General features: G+C 32.2%; 3 protein-coding genes across 3 annotated transcripts; 1 reads left to right on the top strand and 2 right to left on the bottom strand.

Moving 5' to 3' along the window:
* The first annotated feature begins 2,389 nt into the window (after positions 1-2,389).
* Positions 2,390-3,879, top strand: LOC114406500 (uclacyanin-3-like). The gene is made up of 2 exons (XM_028369213.1): positions 2,390-2,666; positions 3,315-3,879. The coding sequence occupies exons 1-2, from the start codon at positions 2,507-2,509 to the stop codon at positions 3,716-3,718; spliced, it is 564 nt and encodes a 187-aa protein (XP_028225014.1). The 5' UTR covers positions 2,390-2,506; the 3' UTR covers positions 3,719-3,879.
* A 7,558-nt stretch (positions 3,880-11,437) lies between these two features.
* LOC114405171 (uncharacterized mitochondrial protein AtMg00810-like) lies at positions 11,438-12,601 on the bottom strand. The gene has a single exon (XM_028367814.1). The coding sequence runs from the start codon at positions 12,599-12,601 to the stop codon at positions 11,438-11,440; it is 1,164 nt and encodes a 387-aa protein (XP_028223615.1).
* A 2,109-nt stretch (positions 12,602-14,710) lies between these two features.
* On the bottom strand, positions 14,711-15,535 carry LOC114405170. The gene has a single exon (XM_028367813.1). The coding sequence runs from the start codon at positions 15,533-15,535 to the stop codon at positions 14,711-14,713; it is 825 nt and encodes a 274-aa protein (XP_028223614.1).
* Positions 15,536-18,764: the final 3,229 nt, after the last annotated feature.

Below are 18,764 nucleotides of genomic sequence, written 5' to 3'. Positions count from 1 at the left end.
ATCAATTATGAGCTCGACTTTCCTAAAATAGATAATTTATTTTAGATTTTTTTAAAAACATTTTCAATCATCAATAAATAAAATTAAAGAAGTAAATTTTAATAAATTTATACTTTAATTTAGGAGAAGGCTTCATTTTATGAATTTATCTAATACGTAAAATCACATCTATGATTTCCATCAAAATATATATTTTTTTTCATAATTTTTTATTTAAGTTCTCTTCAATGATGTCAACGGGCTGTTTTCGTGGTAATTCGTGCTGTAGCAGTTTCACAATAAATAACTCCCCTTTTTAATTTATCATGATTCATGAATCTGTATGTAATATATTAATGGTCAATTTTTTCACCAAACTTGATGAGTCAAAATCAATAATTCCATTGCTGGTGTTATATTTAGTTCCTTTCATGGGTAAACATCACAATAAATTAAGAAGAAATTCGAACACAAGCTTCTTCTTTATCCCAAATTAATTAATTACAGGAGTAGAATAACACATTCAGTTATTTAATGAATAGGTGAAAATGTTACTAATGATGAACTTTTTTTTACAGTATTAATAATGATGAACTTTTATGCCCCACGTTATTTCCTTTGGCGAATTAAAATATGTTAAATGGATAATATTATTTTGAACCGAGTAAGTTGAACCTTTATGCCTAAGAATAAGATAATGCATATCATATCCATCCACGAACCTTCCACATGGCATGATTATAATAATTTGTAGCACACCTCAGCTGACCCATTTTTGCTCACATTGGTTTGACTGGGTTTAGGTCATCATGTACACGCATATGTTCCAAAAGCATGCCAATTTCTTCGAAGTGAGGTTTGGAAAACAAGAAAAATTGGAGAATTTTGAAGAAATGAATAAAAGTACGTAGAGAATACAGAGAATATGTTGACAATTCTTTGTTTCTGTCCTAGTTATCCCCTTCTCTAGAAACAATCACTCGTAACAACGAAGTTCATTCACAGAATTAATTGGAACCTCATTAATTAAAGTCTAATAGCCGTCATTAAAAAGATTTGAGCAGTGTTAATTATATGTCACATTTAAAGATTTAATGTAATTGTAGCATGATTTCATAGTCATTCTTTTGATAAATTATGTAATATATATTGTGTAAGTCAATTAAAAATATGGTTATCAATTATCATAATCTAAAGTTGGTAAAGATGGTGACTGCAATCTAAAAGTTGACAGCGAGGTCACCACAATTTAAAAGTTGATGCATGCACAATTGGCATTACTATGGCATGATGCTGATGCTCAATTAACAACTTCCCCTTTAACGCCCCGCCTCTAATAATTCGTGCGATTAAGAATATTGAACCTTTGGTTTGAATAATCAACCAACAATTAATTTCCTAACAAAACACTTCAAGTAGCATGTGCTTTTATGCCTAGATATTGGTTTTGGTATTACATGTTGCAATAGGATTGAGAACATATACAACAAAATTCTTGAAAAATATTTATGCACCAGAAACATAATTAATCCTAGTTATTAATTAGGTTGATGAAAATTGTCAATAAAAAACTTTCGAACGTATATATTATTTTGAATACATTTTCTATTATTAATTAAAATATTAAATAAATTACAGTTTTTTTTGTTAGTTTCACTTCTTAAGTTCTTATCTAAAGTTTCACTTATAATTTTATAATTTACAATAAATTTTAATCATACTAAAAAGAGAAAAAAAGATAAATAAACACCCATGCTATTAGACACTTAATGAGAGAAAAAAATATAAATATTTACAATTTATGATGCAATAGAAAGAAAAATAAAAAGAAATAAAAGATGCTAATAAAATATTTAAAATAAACGAGTTTGTTCAAGTATCATTAATTTAATGAAAAAATAAATTAGAATGTGTAGTTAACACTTGTGGTAAGGCAAAACATTCTCTTTGAAAATTGTTAACAAGCATTATTGGTGGATCTGACTATGGTGCAATTTGAATTGATCAAGGCAAGATGCTGGCCTGCAACTAACAAAAGTTGTGGGAGTGGCTTCTACCTTGAACTTTAAAATGTATATTTTTATGTTACTTTATACTAGTTTAATACATTATACAGCAATTATGTGACAGATATAATTCATAAAATTCATCATATATCTTATTCCTGTATCCCCTGATTTTCCTAATAAGTCATTGACTAGCAAATGCCACTTGCCAATTTGTGATTTGTAGGTTAGCTTCCAAGTCAGAAATTATGGGAAAAGAATCTCAATGCATTAGGTAGAGGGAGGCTAGCGAGGAGGGTGACAACTGAAAGGGTCAATAACTACTCACTATTTTATCCATATATAGTTATAGAAGTTGGTGAGACAGTAAAATAAAGGAGTTGGTACGTATTATATATAATCCTCCTTGCATTGCATTTTATTGTCATTGGCTCAGGGTCTCTTCCATTCACAACCTTAAACCTTTCTTTCTTGTAAACTTTATTGATTGATTCTGAGAATAGAACTAAGAGGGTATAGACATGGCTAGCGCAATTGCAGCTTCTTTTTTGGTTCTGCTTCTGGCTTTCCCCACTGTATTTGGAGCTGACCATGAAGTTGGTGACACTAGTGGATGGGCCCTCGGAGTTAATTACAACACCTGGGCCTCTGGGAAAACTTTCACAGTTGGTGACACTTTGGGTAAGTCTCTTCATGTTCTTGCCTTTCAAAAACTAGTTTATAAAACCTAAAAAAAAGAGAGAAAAAATTAGCACAAGAACTCAAGTAGAAAATTCAATTTGAAAGTCAAATTCTATGTTCAACCAGGGTAAGGTTGTAGAATATGATGTTTTCTTATGTAGTTTCACATGATTTTATTTTTACTCTAAGTTTTAATGGAGGAAAATAGTTGAAATTGATTCTTTTAATTTACAAGTTGAATTATATGTCTAAGGTTTTAAATTGTGGTTTCGTTGTAAATTTTAATATTGCGAGAAATTTTAGATACAAGCACTTGATACGGCGTAAAAACTCTAAAACTTCGATGTTAGGGTCAAAATCCTGTTTTCATTATCATATTTGATATTACGAGAAATTACAAATAAATCATAAATGCACTTGATACGACACATAAATTCTAAAAGTTTGACGTTGTGGTCAAAATCGTGGTTGTGGACTGTATTTTAAAACCTTGTGTGTATCTAAGGTACTTATTTTTGATCTCATTGTTTTTCGTTTTTGTTGATTCTTGGTCTAAAACTCAAATGTTATAGTAAAGTGTGGGGGTATTTAATATTTATATATTCTTTGATAACCAATTTGTGATGAATAATGTTGGAAAACATGCAGTGTTCAAGTATGACTCCACTCATCAAGTTGATGAGGTTGATGAGAGTGGATACAACAGCTGCAGCTCAAGCAACAGCATCAAGAACTACCAAGATGGAAACTCCAAGATTGAATTGACTTCACCAGGCAAAAGGTACTTCTTGTGCCCCATTTCAGGCCACTGTGCTGGAGGCATGAAGCTGCAAATTAATGTGGCTGCTGCTAGTGGGACCCCCCCAACAACCCCAAGTGGCACCCCACCAACCACCCCATCAAACCCTTCTCCTTCTCCTCCCTCTGAGTCAGGATCCACCAACACCACTTCACCACCAAAGCCTAGTGGAGCTGTAACTGTTTCCAGTGGCATTGGCCTTTTGGTGGGGTCTTTCTTTGTGTCAGCAATTATGTTTGGTTTCATGGGCTAGGGAAGAGGCAGTGCTGTTTTTTTTTTATTCTCCTTTTTATTAATATGTTATTGTTTTGCTGAGAGTTTGTGTGAATTTCATCATTTAATCCAGATGTATATCTAATCTTGATATGTATCTCCTTTTAATATTTAAAAATGACACATTTCTTTAGCTGCTTCCCCCCCTATTCTTTTGATAGCTGGGATGATGGTGACATTATATATATCTAATATCCCTTGCTTTATTTTGTTATCTTTTGGCTGGAAATAATTGTACCTGAAACAATTGTAGTCCACTTAAATAGTGGTCTTTTTGTAAGAAAGAAAAAAATATAGATATTTTTTTATAAAGAGATATAATATAAAGAAAAAATAACTTTGAAAATAAAAAATAATTGACTTAATTACAAATTTTACTTATCATACAAATCCCCCATATTTTACCATCATATTTTTTAACTTTCCCACATTATATTATCCATTTTTTGTCCTGTGCATTTTACTATAATGCTGTTAACAAAACAACATCAATTAGCGAAAACTGGTTTAAAAAAAATATCATTTTTAAGAACACGTCAACACTTCATTACACATTTAGGAGATCTATAAAATACATAAAAATCAAAACTATGATGATAAAAATGTGAAAAAAACACTTGCATAATAAAACCCGTGAAAAATAATAGTTAATAGTAAAATATGCAATTAAACCAAAATAATATTATTTTATTTTTTCTTTTATTTCAGTTTGTTCTTTTAAATTTAAAAAGTCCTACTTTATTTTTTTAAGTTAGGATGTTGGCAAGTAGGTTCGTGTATGTTTTATCTAAATTTAAGACCTAATTTAATCAAATTTGATCAGTTTGATTCAATTCAGTTTTTACAATTTATTTTTAAAACTCAACTCATTCATGAATGATTTGATTTGGTTTGGGTCACCAGGCTATCCATTTAAATTTGATCTTTTTTTCCTTAAAACTGTTATTTTATATTACGATTCATTTAAATATCCAATATAATTAATACAATTCAAATATCTAATATAATTAATACAATATTATCAAATGTCTGAAAGTAGTAAAATTGATTCATTTAATATCATCAACATAATATTCTAGAATATACTAATACAAATTAAAACAAAATATTCTTCAATGAGATTTATTGTAATAGTCTGAATCATAATTATTTCCTATAAACTAATTTCTTGCAATGAGTTTTGATGCAACCAGATTTGTTGAAATAAATAAACAAAAATAAATTATCCAACCCATGATAGTAAAAATAAATATAAAAAGGTGAAATAAATAACAATATAAATAAACAAAAATAAATTATCCAACCCATGATAGTAGTCAAAACTGTTGTAACACTTGGAGTCTCAATATTAGTAGTATTTAAAATCAAATCAAATAATTTTAAAACTTTTGATTGATTTTAATCGATTTAGTTTAGATATGTAAGTTTAAACATGTGACCCAACTCATACATGAACAGTTTGGATATTCAATTTAATTTTAACTTAAATATATAAATGATCCAATCCAAATTATTTAAATTGATTTGAGTCAATTCAAATTTAAGAGTGATGGGACCTCAACACCCCTCTTTAAAGTGCTTTTTATTGGATTAAGGTAATCCCTTATTCAATTTTCTTACACTAACAATATTGACCGAATTTTCAAACTGCTATATCACATGACATTTGTTAGAGTTTGTTATGTATTATCATATTAACTTGATTAATTTAGTGTGATAAATTGATAAAAGAACAATAATTTGATCTAACAAAAATTCTTAAAAACCTAAAGTGAGATTTCTTAAAGATAGAAAAGAACTTGAGCCAAAAGAAAATGAAATGAAGGAACAAAAGTGAATTTTAATCAAAATTCTTTCATTCATTTAGTCTTTTTTATTGTCTCTCAAATACACAAAGGACAAGATTTCATCTCCATATGTTAAGCATCAACATCATGTTAGTTGGCTTACGAATACAACTGGCATCAAATCATTAACAATTATTTTTTAATAACTATATGCAGATTGGGGCCAACCACTACGACCCTTACCACATGGTTATCACTTTAAATTTGCCTCCGTGTTGAATAATTAATCATTATTCTTTGATAGGATTATTTATTTGGCAAAAAGCTTAGTAAAATAATATATTCTGTTTATGAATTATGATGCAAAATAAATAATATTGTTATTAATCAATTCAATGTTAGTGGTATGTTGAGGTGCCTTCATTCTTGGCGTACCATGTGTATAGGAAAGACAGAGTTTCTAAATTTAAAATGACAGACAACTGGATGGATTAGTTAGGTTAGGTCTGGTCAAATTGTCAACTCCAATCAAATAATAGCTCAAAGTGTGGTTAACAAGTTTCTAACAAGGGAAAAATGGATTTCACAAAGTCAATGTGGTCCTCCATATTATCCATCACTTTTTTTTTTACCAGTTCCAAATTTATTTAATGACAAGTACAACTCATTCACCAAGAAGCTGCAACTTAGTTAACCTAATCCTAAGACTCAATTTGGATTAAATTTTAATATACATGTAAGTTTTTCAAGTTCAATTACAAAATTTTCCTGTTAAGATTTTTCTAAGACGAGAATATTGAAGTTTATGGATACTTACAGAGAAATTAACAGACAAGCTTTTGAAAAGGTAGAGGTATATAAGTTAATTTTTATTAATGTAAAAGTTTTATTTATTTTATTTTTCTATAAAAATTTATGAATTATTATAAATTTAATAGACAATTTTTTAAAATTGAGGTACACAAATTAATCTTAATTTATACAAAAAGGTTTTATTTTATTTTTTTATAAGTATTTGTTAAAAAATTATCTTAATTTGAATACTGAATTTTAGCTGATGTCCTAAACACCCAACTTATTTTATAAACATTTTTTTTCTATAAAAACAGGAAAATTGGAGATTATAATCTTTTTCAAACATGCTCTTACTCTTATCCTCTGTTTGGACTGAAAGAAAGAAAGTGAGAAACCAAAGAAAAATTTAAAATTTGAATTAAGAGAAAAATGAGAGGAAAAAATTTAAATTTTTTTCTTTACAAGTTAATCTTTCTCTTCATTTTCTTTTATTTTTCTTTTCAGCCAAACAAAAAATACATCATTATTCATGTTTTCTTTTCTATTTTCTTTTCTTTCATCCAAGCATACCATTAACACCTTCTTGCAAGGTGATAGGAGGTATGACCACATTCCCCTTGAATTACCAAAAAACAATTAAAAAAAACATGTACAAAATCCTCCCTTTTTTAACACATATGATGAGAAAAAAAAGGTAATGCCCACACAACAAAACAATGCCCAAAAAGAAGAGTGTTGTTAGGTGCACCCAACATTATTGCTGGTGCATCCAACACTAACCACGAAAAGACAGAAATACCCCTTACGGATCAAGTTTATCCATAAGTTAATTTTTAAGACTTACGGATCAACTTGATCCGTAAATTTTTTACAGATCAAGTTGATCCGTAATTTTTAAAAATCAACTTACGAATCAACTTGATCCGTAACGGGAGAAATTAGCAGGGGCAATTTTTGTCATTTTCAAAGAAAGCTAGTGCACCAGCAATAATGCTGGGTGCACCTAGCAACACTCCAAAAAGAATTGAAGTCTTCGGTGGCCCAAAGCATATGAAGCCCACACCTTCCTATAAAGCCTGGCCCAACAAAGTGACAGGCACCTCAATCAGCAATAGGCAGCAAAATGCACACAGACGGAGAAATTGGGGGTCAATGGAGGAAAACAATTCGTTGGCCCTTTTATTTATTTATTTATTATTTATCTACTTTATTATATGTAAAAGTTCCAATTAATATATCCACCACTACAAACAACAACTATAATCAGTAATTCCTAATATAACTTCACATTGTTCCATGAAACTACACATATATAGGCAGTTTCTTTCAGTTGAGACTTGAATGATATGACAATTATCGAACAGGAAGGAATTATATACACTAGAACTTCAAAGCATTGATGCAAGAAAATGGCATCATGAACAAAGTCTGCATGATTAACAAACAATAGCAATCCTACAACATATTTAAAACTTTACAGAGAATTTTCCTACAATAAAGGTACATGGAAATGTCACAAATTTTGTGATGTGCAACTTAACAGCCACAACCACGACCACATTCCCCCCCGAATTGTTTCTACAAAAGAGGTTTAGTTAACCAAAAGAGCAGTAGATTCAAGCTCTCACTGAGATGATTCAAAGTAAACCGATTGAGTATTGAGTTTTTCCCTTTTGGAGCTAGCTTAACTGTTTTCAAATGTATATTCATACTAATGCTGATATCAATACTTGTAATAGGGCTACTTCTATGGTACTCCTCTCTTATTCTTTGAGATCTATTGTCTCAAGCCACACATCATAGAGCTCAAAGAAGAGAAGTAAAATACCAACAAAGTAACTCATTGAATTTAATTAAAATGATATAAGATACAATGGCATTAGCTAAGTGTTCTTTATATAGAATTTATTTTTAACAAACCAATATTACTCTTAAAATTAACATGGGTCGCATATAACCTTTGTCCCTTAAACATCTTTAGAAGTTCAATTTCTGATCCATGCGTTTTAAAAAATATTTATTGAAAGATGTCAATCTCTTAAATAAATCTTCGTATCTCATGGAATCAATCATTGATTTTCAGTTGAGAGTTCACCCAAAAACATATCACCCTTAACACCTCTGCAAGCTTGATCATAAATGGTACCATCACAATGAGCTTGAATTACAAGACAACAAACTAAAAAATATAAGGTGTTGCTACGTGTACCAGCGGAATTATTGGTACACCCAACAATTTCACATTTTTCCAATTTTGTCCTTTTAGGTTATTAGCATAGTGCTCTAATCAATTGAGCTAATGAACCAATTATATTATAAAATAAATAATGTTGTTATACATAATGTATATTTAATGCGCATGTAAATTTAAATAATAAATTTTGTGATAATTAATTTTTATATAACTCATACGAATTATTTAATCCGCATATTTTTTTTATAAAAAATATTTACTATTAAAAAATTTAATGTATATTAAATTTTGTAATAGTAATTTATTTTAATGCACAAATAAGTAATTTAACATATTAATAATTAAAAAAATAAAACTTTAAGAAATTAAAAAAAACAAAAAACCAATACAAATGAAGTTCATTTGTATTGGTTTATACGGATGAAGTTCATCTGTATATCTTTATATGGATGAAGTTCATCCGTATAAAGTATACGGAAGAACTTGAAAAGGAACAACGAACCAAGAACATTAATAAAAAATGCTGGGTCCACCAGCAATACTGCTGGGTGCACCTAGCAACACCCAAAAATATATACAAAATGATTCCTTTCTTTTTTTTACACATGCCAAGAAAAAAATAGTAGCCCAAAATAATCAACAGATCCAATAGCAGCCCAAACCCGTAACCAGAACACATGCACCTCAATTAACATTCACACATATACTAACACATGAAAAAAAAGTAGCTGGAGTTGCAATTAGATCCAGATATTATTTTGTTTAACGTCTTATTAACCAGTATTCTTAATTTCTGTAAATATATTTTAAAATAAAAGGAGAAAAATTAAAATTGAAATATATTTTTTATATTCATAAATATCCCATTTTAGTTCTGGTAAAAAAAATTATTTACTTTTTGTCATCGTGAAATCATATTGTGTCATTTTTGTGTGAAACTAGATTTGATTATGTCTAAAAATGATGGTCTTTATTTTTAAAATTTAAAAGTGATTCATGACGGTTAAAAATTATCACAAACTAAGAAAAATAATACAATAATCATATTCAAAAACCCAATAAGCCAAATCAAAAATAAAGAAATCCAATCCCTCTTTCCTAAAATTAATCCATATCAAGAAACTCACAACACACCCAAATCAATCCAGATCCAATAAAAAAAATTCCACAACCAATGTGAACAATATAAGAAAGAAACAAAAAAAAAGAGATCGTTACAGAAAGAAAAAATGAATCACTGAATTTGCGACAACAAAACCCATTCTTTCACACAATGAAGAAGAATAAATCACCCTTCAATATACCAAAAGTCACTTTTAGTGACAATTAGTTTAGCTTTTAGCGGTAATATAGATAGGCACTAAAACATTTACAGACAATTAGATTATGGCCGGCGTATCCAGGTCGGCAAAAGTATTACCAACATTAATTTATTGTAAATGCTGGTAAAGACTCTTGTATTTTTCGGCAAAAACCAAGTAACTTTAGTAGCAATACTTGCAAGATGGCCACTAAACGTAATTATCCAACTAGCCTTCGATGTCCTTTATTATTAGCAGCAAAAGCCAAATTATTACTATTGCTAATTTGGTATATATAGCCACCAACCAAATTATTACTATTACTTCTACAGTCGTTTTAATAATGTACTCATTTTTAAGGAAGAAAAACTTCAATTAAATAAAATTAACAGTGGTCTAAGCCTACATAATTTTTCCTAAGCAATGCATGAACATCCAGACCTTCCAACACACCAAAAATGTTTAATGTCAATCCTATAAGCAATAGTAATAATGTAATATATACAAAAGTCAGGATCAACAAGTTAAAAGTACAAATTAGTGAAGAGTAAAGTTGAAAGAGCCTCCATTGATCCACGCATTGAGTGTGTCAAGACAACTCTCCATAATTTAATTCTAGGTCCTTTCGTACCTTCGTAACTTTTGTCAAGACTCCCAATTCTTTTGAATAGTTGATTGAAATGTGGTTATTCTAATTGTAGTTCTAAGCTGCAGCTACATTAATCTGTCAGCAAAGTTTATTATATGAAAATTGATTTAATACACCAAATGGGAAGAGGTTCCCATATAATTTGTCAGTCTTATTTTTTTGCCAACTTTCAGCCCTCTCCCTATGGTCGAGATACTAGTAACCTCCGTGGAGGTCACATTCACAAGAATCAGATAATCCGTCTTCCGCGTGCTAGGAGTTTTAAGCTTTCTTTGCCCAAATAGGTTGCTAGGAAGAGAATTGCTAAATTCCCTATCGCTGCTATCTAAAATTCATCATAATGAAATCCTGGAAAGTTAAAGAAATAAAATGTAGAGAGGAAAATGCTTAATTATACAAGACAAAGACAATACAATATGGCAAGACGAGAAGAAAACCTCTTGATAAAAAGTGATTATAAAGTTAAAAATAATAACAAGCAATAAACTTGGATAGTCAGCTACCGTAATTGACAAAGTCACCATATTACTATTAAGATTTGATATGATTGCCTGCAAAGACATAGGCATTCAGCAATCAACGAATCAGGGCTCAAAAGAGAAGACAAATGGTGTAACAAAATCAACAGTGGGCACCAAAATTTTACGAAACTAAGCTTAAAGATTAATCATCATAGAGAGAAGTCATTTGGCACAATAAATGAAAAACTAAAAAGTTATAAGCATCAGTCTGTTTACAGTTGAAACTGTTGGAAGAAGAAGAAGATTTTATTTCATTTGGCACACAAAATGCAAGAGTATGATCCCATATTTATACTAAAATAGAGTGACCACTCACATAATTTGCTTATTCAAGAATACTGAATGCTCACATAATTGCTTATTCAAGACTTTGTAACTTACAACCTTACAACTTTCATCTTCCACAATTTAAGGCTCATAAAACTTGTTATTATTATTTTTCTAATTAATATCTAACATCCTCCCTTAATTGGAAAATTCTTCTGCACACCAAGTCTTGCTCGCAATCTTCGAAAATCTTCAAATTTGAGAGGCTTGGTGAAAATATCCGCAACTTGATCTTGAGTTTCCACATGAGTCAATTCTACTTCTTTCTTTGTAATGCACTCTCTAATGAAATGATACCTTGTATCTATATGCTTACATCGTTCATGGAACACCGGATTCTTGGCAAGCTCTTGTGCAGATCTATTATCAACATAGATCTTTGTGCTTTCCTTTTGCAACAACTGAAGTTCCTCCAACAATCTTCTTAGCCAAATGGCATGACATGTGCAAGAAGTTGCAGCTACATACTCGGCTTCACAAGTAGAAAGTGTCACAATGCCTTGCTTCTTAGAACTCCATGTAAAAACACAATCACCCATAAAAAATACAAATCCGGTAGTACTTTTTCTATCATCAACATCTCCGGCAAAATCACTATCACAAAATCCCACAAGCTTATAGTTATTGGAGGGAGAATAAAACAATCCAAAATCAATTGTACCTTTCAAGTAACGAAGAATTCTTTTTGCGGCTTTTAGATAAGGAGATGTAGGAGCCTCCGTAAAGCGACACACAACTCCCACCGCATATAGAATATCGGGCCTTGTATTGGTTAGATACCTTAAACTCCCCACAAGACTCTTGAAGACTGTGGAGTCTACCTTCTCTCCTTCATCAAACTTTGATAACTTCAAGCCACCTTCCATAGGAGTGTTCACGGGATTGCAATCAAGCATATTAAATTTCTTCAACACTTCTTTTGTGTAGCTTTCTTGTGAGACAAAGATACCATTCTCCGTTTGCTTCACTTCCATTCCCAAGTAATATGACATGAGTCCTATATCTGTCATATCAAATTCACGAGACATGGACTCCTTGAGGTCTTCAAACAAATTTGGGTTATTGCCGGTAAAGATAAGGTCATCCACATAAAGACAAATAAATAAGACATCACCATTATTAAAAGTTTTAACATAAAGAGCATACTCATTTTGACAATGAACAAACCCATTGTCTTGGAAGTACTTGTCAATGCGAGTATTCCATGCCCTCAGTGCTTGCTTTAGACCATACAACGCCTTGTTCAATTTCAAGACTTTTCCTTCTTTACCTTCGATGACAAAACCCATTGGTTGTTCAACATAGACATCTTCTTCAAGATAGCCATTTAGAAATGCCGATTTTACATCAAGCTAAAAAATTCTCCACTTCATTTGAGCTGCCAAGGAAATAAGAAGACTAATGGTCTCCATGCGGGCAACCGGTGCAAACACTTCATCATAATCAACTCCATATTGTTTCTTATAACCTTTAGCTATAAGTCTTGCTTTGTGTCTCTCAACCTCTCCTTTTGCATTCTTCTTGATTTCGAACACCCATTTGACTCCAATTGCTTCATGACCTTTGGGAAGGCTTGATAACTCCCAAGTGTTGTTCTTCTCAATGGCTTTGATTTGTTCTTCCATGGCTTGTCTCCACCTTTTGTCTTTCATTGCTTCATCAAAGTTTAAGGGTTCACTGTCAACAAAAAGACAAAACAAATCATTTATAACTTCAGCTTCATCATATAATTCTTGAATATTTCTCATTCTTCTTGGCCTTTCACTTGAACTCCCTTCGGAAGATGATGAGGCTTCATTGGTTGAAGGAGTTGGTGAAAGTGCTGGAGTTGAATCATTTGGAGTCAAGGCTTCTTCATCTATTTCTTCAAAGTACAAGAAAAAATCATAAGTGTCTTCTTTCTCCTCCCAATTCCATGTGCCTTCTTCATAGAACTCGACATCTCGGCTCACAATTGTCTTTCCATTGTTTGGATTGTACAATTTGTAGCCTTTTGAGCTTGCATCATAGCCAATGAACACATGTTTCTCAATCCGATCATCAAACTTGAATCTTCCTTGGTTGGGTACATGAGCATATGCAATGCTCCCAAATACTCTCAAGTGATCAACTCTTGGCTTCACTCCACTCCATGCTTCTTGTGGTGTTTGATCTTTGACATTCTTTGTTGGGGAGCGATTGGACAAATAAACGGCACTTGCAACAACTTTGGCCCAAAATTCCTTTGGCATATTTTTAGCCTTCAACATACATCTAGTCATATTAAGAATAGTTCTATTTTTTCTCTCCGTTACGCCATTTTGTTGTGGAGATCTAGGAACCGTTAGAGGGTGACGAATCCCATATTTTTCACAAAATTCATTAAATTTTTTTGATGTGAATTCGCCACCTCTATCGGATCTTAGAACTTTGATTACATAACCACTTTCCTTTTCCACAAGAGCTTTAAAATTTTTAAAAACTACAAATGCCTCAGATTTTTGCTTTAGAAAATAAACCCAAGTTTTTCTACTATAATCATCAATAAAAAGCAAGAAATATTTATTGTTACCACATGAAAGAGGATTGATTGGGCCACACACATCGGTGTAAACAAGTTGGAGAGGCTCCTTTGCTCTTGAATTAGCTTCTTTTGGAAAACTCCTTCTTGCATGCTTTCCAAGGAGACATGCTTTACACAATTGATTAGGATGGTTGATGTGAGGCATCCCTTTCACCATCTTCTCCTCTCCTAAGGATTTTAGTGCTCCAAAATTCAAGTGCCCAAATCTCATATGCCAACACCATGATTCATCTTTTATGCTAGTCTTCAAACATTTTGCTTCATTGGTTTTAATGTTCAAAGTGAACATTCTATTTCTTGACATAAACACCTTGGCAATCAAATTAGAATTTTGATCTCGAAGCCATAAACAACAATCTTTCATATGAATTTCATACCCCTTTTCAACAAGTTGTCCCAAACTCAAAATATTGCTTTTTAGTTTAGGAACATAGTAAACATCCGTGATTAATTTGTGAGCACCATCTTTTAAAGAAATTAAAATGGTACCTTTTCCTTGGATTTGCACCTTGGAAGAATCTCCAAAAGAAACATTTCCTTTCACCTTCTCATCAAGTTCCACAAATTTCTCTTTGCATCCACACATGTGATTGCTTGCTCCATTGTCAAGATACCATAAGCATTTGTCTTGCTTCTCACCATTATTAAGTGATAGTAGTAGTGTTGGCTCTTCAACTTCTTTATCTTCTTTATCTTCAACAAGATTGACCTTCTCTTCAACATTTGTTCTACACTCCCAAGAGTAATGGCCATATTTATGACAATTAAAACATTCAACATTAGATTTATCATACCTCCTTTCATATGCTTTTTCATAATTGTTTCTACCTCTTCCTCATCCTCTTCCACGACTTCTAGTGGATTGATGGCTCCTCCATTCATTATTGTCAAAATTATCACGATCTTCTCTTCCTCCTCTTCCTTGGCCATGACCACATCCACGACCACGTCCTCTTCCACGTCCACGTGCTTTTTGACTACTTTCTCCTCCATTTTCTTTCAAAGAAGCTTTGACTTTGAGGACTTGCTCCAATGGCTCATCATGTCTTCTATTGAACCTTTCTTCATAGGCTTGAAGAGAACCCATCAATTGGTCTACGGTCATTGAGTCTAAATCCTTAGACTCTTCAATAGCACAAACCACATAATCAAATTTAGCGATTAAGGAGCGACGGATCTTTTCCACCACATGAACATCTTCCATATTTTCTCCATAACGCTTCATTTGGTTCACAATAGCCAACACCTTGTTGCCAAAATCTGAGATAGATTCGGATTCCTTCATATGCAATGATTCAAACTCTCTACGTAGAGTTTGTAGGCGCACCTTTTTTACCTTATCAACACCTTCAAGGGAGGTTTTCAAAATCTCCCATGCTTCTTTGGATGTGGTTGCATTTGACACCAACTCGAACATAGCTTCATCCAAACCTTGATGAATGAAAGTAAGTGCTTGTTGATCCTTCTTCTTCGACTTCAACAAAGTCTCCTTCTCATTTGGTGACAAAATAGCCTCATTTTGAGGTTGGGTATAACCTTTCTCTACAATCTCCCATGCATCTTGAGAACCTAACAAGGTTTTCATGCGATGACACCAATTATCATAATTCTCTTTGGTAAGACGAGGGAATTGAAACATACTCAAGCCATTGCTTGCCATCTCTCAACTCACAAAGTGTTTCTCTCTCAACACTCTAGAACTCAAGCTCTGATGCCACTTTGTTGGAAGAAGAAGAAGATTTTATTTCATTTGGCACACAAAATACAAGAGTATGATCCCCTATTTATACTAAAATAGAGTGACCACTCACATAATTTGCTTATTCAAGAATACTGAATGCTCACATAATTGCTTATTCAAGACTTTGTAACTTACAACCTTACAACTTTCATCTTCCACAATTTAAGGCTCATAAAACTTGTTATTATTATTTTTCTAATTAATATCTAACAGAAACCTTTTCTTATTTAAGGTTTTCATGAAAAATATTTTCTTAATAAAAGTTAGGGTGATATGATATACAAATATGGAGGATCACCTTAAACTGCAAGAACATTTTGGAAACCATTAGACTTGGTGTGAACCATAGTAGGGGTACAAGGTTGTCTATGGCTTAAGAAATAAAACACACTACTTCAGATGACAAAATGTGCATGTAAAAACAATTATGAGTTCACTGAAAATTCTTAACAGTATTTCACACTATCAATATTGATCCCCTGTTGAATCATAATTTAGAATAAATAGTAAGGAGTAACCTTGGTGGTGTTCATATAAGAGCTGAATGAACATGGAAAAACAAAATCTGCTTCTAATTCAACCGATCATATGAATAGTTACAGACCAACATAAACTGAAATAAATTGACAACCAAATTGAACAAAGAAACTAAAATTTGTCAGAAACAAATTAACAATTTTGCTAATTGATTGTTACAATATGTATTTCTTAGTTACATTTATAGAACTAGTAGCATACATATCATTCTTGTTCTTGCTAGTTGATAGTACACTAGTTACATTTATTGAACTACTAGTATACATATCATTGCATTTTGTAGTCTTCTTGTTTTGTCTCTGCACCTGCAATGTAAACACATTGATGTTATAACTAAGAGGCTAAAACATTTGGATAAGCAAGTAGGTTGCTTATTCTCATAATTAATTAAAGAAAATAACCATTCTTGTCATTTTTTTTTAAAAATTACACCAAAATGATAAAAAGAACCAAAAGGTGTTCAGCGCGTAGCTAATATTAATGTATGTACTTAGGGTTGGAAATGAATTTCAAGATAAGATTTCCTTTAAAATCAATTAACAAAAATAATTTATTAATATATGAACAAAAGGAATTAAAAGCAGGAAACACTACTAGAATTTATACGTTTAACATCATACGGTTAACATCGGTTATTGTAAAAACCGATGTTAACAAAAGCAAAGGTACCAATTTTCGTAAATAATTTGACTTAACAGCGGTTTTTAAAGAAAACCGATGCTAACTAATTGAGGTTAACATCGGTTTTCTGAAGAAAACCGATGTTAAGTCAAATTATTTACTTAAAAGGTTTTTTCCACTCGCGCTCAAACAACCTTCCTCTTCTCCCTTTCACCCATAAGACCCTGCTATAGTATCGCAAAAAGCCTTCCTCTTCTCCCTTTCAGCCTTCCTCATCTTCGTCGTTCGTGACTGGCGCGAAGTGGAGCATCCTCCGTTGGAGTCCGATATCAACGCAAGGTATGTGTTTTGCTTCTTGTCTGATTTTTGTGAGGTTTTGCAAACCCTTTTCACCTGACTGCTTTGTCTCAACTCCGCCGTTCGTGGGTGGCACCATGATAGGGATTCAGCCGAGGTTCCACAAACCCTTTTCAGTTGAGTGCACGTGGCCAGTCTCGCTCTCACTCACGACCAACCTCGCTCTAGGTGGCCACTCTCAAAAGGTTAGTGTTCATTTTGGATCTGGATGCATGTTTTTTTCATTGTTTATGCCTTTTTTTGTGTGTTACTGTTGAAAGAAACATAGATTATTAGAGAAAGGAACAATGGTAGTGTTTACACGTATTGGGTGTTAGCCATTTTTAGGTCTAGGAATTGTAGCAGTACTTAGGAGGAGTCTTTGTTACTTATTCTCATCATTTTTCATTTCTTCTTCTTTAATAAACCACCAATTTTCATTTTTTCCCTACTATGGACCAAGATATTTGGGGATTTGTTTTGCTGCTGCTCATTAACTGCGGTATGTCTTGCACAAAGCATCAGATTGCACTTTTCATGCAGTGATGTTTGTCATATATGTGTCTCTGACTCTAGTAATATTGTTTTTCCCATGTGTTAGCAATTTAGCTTTTTATGCTGGATGCACTTGGTCATATGCATCATGCAAACATGTCATTGTTTTCTAGGAAAGAAATGCGCTGTGGTCATCCTTTGTTGTTCTGCATTTCATAAATTTGTTTGTTCTTGTTTCATTTTTTGTCCCTCATGTTATGTAGATAAGCTTGTTGATTAATTTATCTTGAATTGCAAAATCTGTGTATTAAATGTGGGACAGATCTTATTTTCTTACAAATTGGATGCCAAATCATGTGAAGAATCTTGTATAGGTCTGCATGTGTTTTTTAACCCCTCCTAGGGGTGTCGTGTGCCATTCCCTATCACATCACTTCCTAGGGCTTGCTCCCTCCTGAATTACACACACACACACAAACAAAATGTTATATTTTCTTGTTTAAAGCATGCATTTCCATGTTTTCACTTTCCAAAGGTGACTTGCATGGTGAAGAATGTCATACATAATGAGTGAGTTATTTCTTAATGTACAAGTCTGTTTGTTTTGCCAATGTCAGCAATATGTTGTATTTATTTGTTTGTCATAACTTTGTTTCTATTTCTCTTTGCATGCATGATTCAATTGAGTTGGCATGCTTGTTTTTTGGGTCTTTAAGCTGGTCTCATGTAATTGCTGCTGTTGTAAGGAAAACATTTATTGTTTAATGACGAGTCTGTTAAATTTTCATTTTGGACTTGGTAGAGCTGTTGAGCATGTAAAGGGAGACCTCGTTCCACTTTCATTTTCATTTATGATGTGTCTGCTTTGCTTGTTTATATATATATATATATATATATATATATATATATATATATATATATATACACACACACACACTTACTTGCAATGCACTGCCCTCTTTTCATATCCTGTTCCATTGCCCTCATATGAGAAAATATAAAATCAGGATTAGTGCAATCGCATAGATTATATGACGAAGTAAATTATCAAATAATATGCATCTAGCAAATGCTAGTTATTGGCTGCAGCAATACATCCAAGGATGTCAGCTGCACACTACGATGGATGACTATTTGGATGTTTTATATACCCAGAAAC

This window comes from Glycine soja, chromosome 3 (assembly GCF_004193775.1).
Source record: "Glycine soja cultivar W05 chromosome 3, ASM419377v2, whole genome shotgun sequence".
Classification (NCBI taxonomy): domain Eukaryota; kingdom Viridiplantae; phylum Streptophyta; class Magnoliopsida; order Fabales; family Fabaceae; genus Glycine; species Glycine soja.
This window is presented reverse-complemented; position numbering and strand designations above follow the sequence as displayed.

What these genes read in the sequence shown, in the direction of transcription:
- LOC114406500 (XM_028369213.1), top strand. Translation starts at nt 2,507, where the DNA reads ATGGCTAGCGCAATTGCAGCTTCTTTTTTGGTTCTGCTTCTGGCTTTC. An exon ending in CACAGTTGGTGACACTTTGG is followed by an intron (nt 2,667 to 3,314) that starts GTAAGTCTCTTC and finishes GAAAACATGCAG; the next exon opens with TGTTCAAGTATGACTCCACT.
- LOC114405171 (XM_028367814.1), bottom strand. Translation starts at nt 12,601, where the DNA reads ATGGGTTTTGTCATCGAAGGTAAAGAAGGAAAAGTCTTGAAATTGAAC.
- LOC114405170 (XM_028367813.1), bottom strand. Translation starts at nt 15,535, where the DNA reads ATGGCAAGCAATGGCTTGAGTATGTTTCAATTCCCTCGTCTTACCAAA.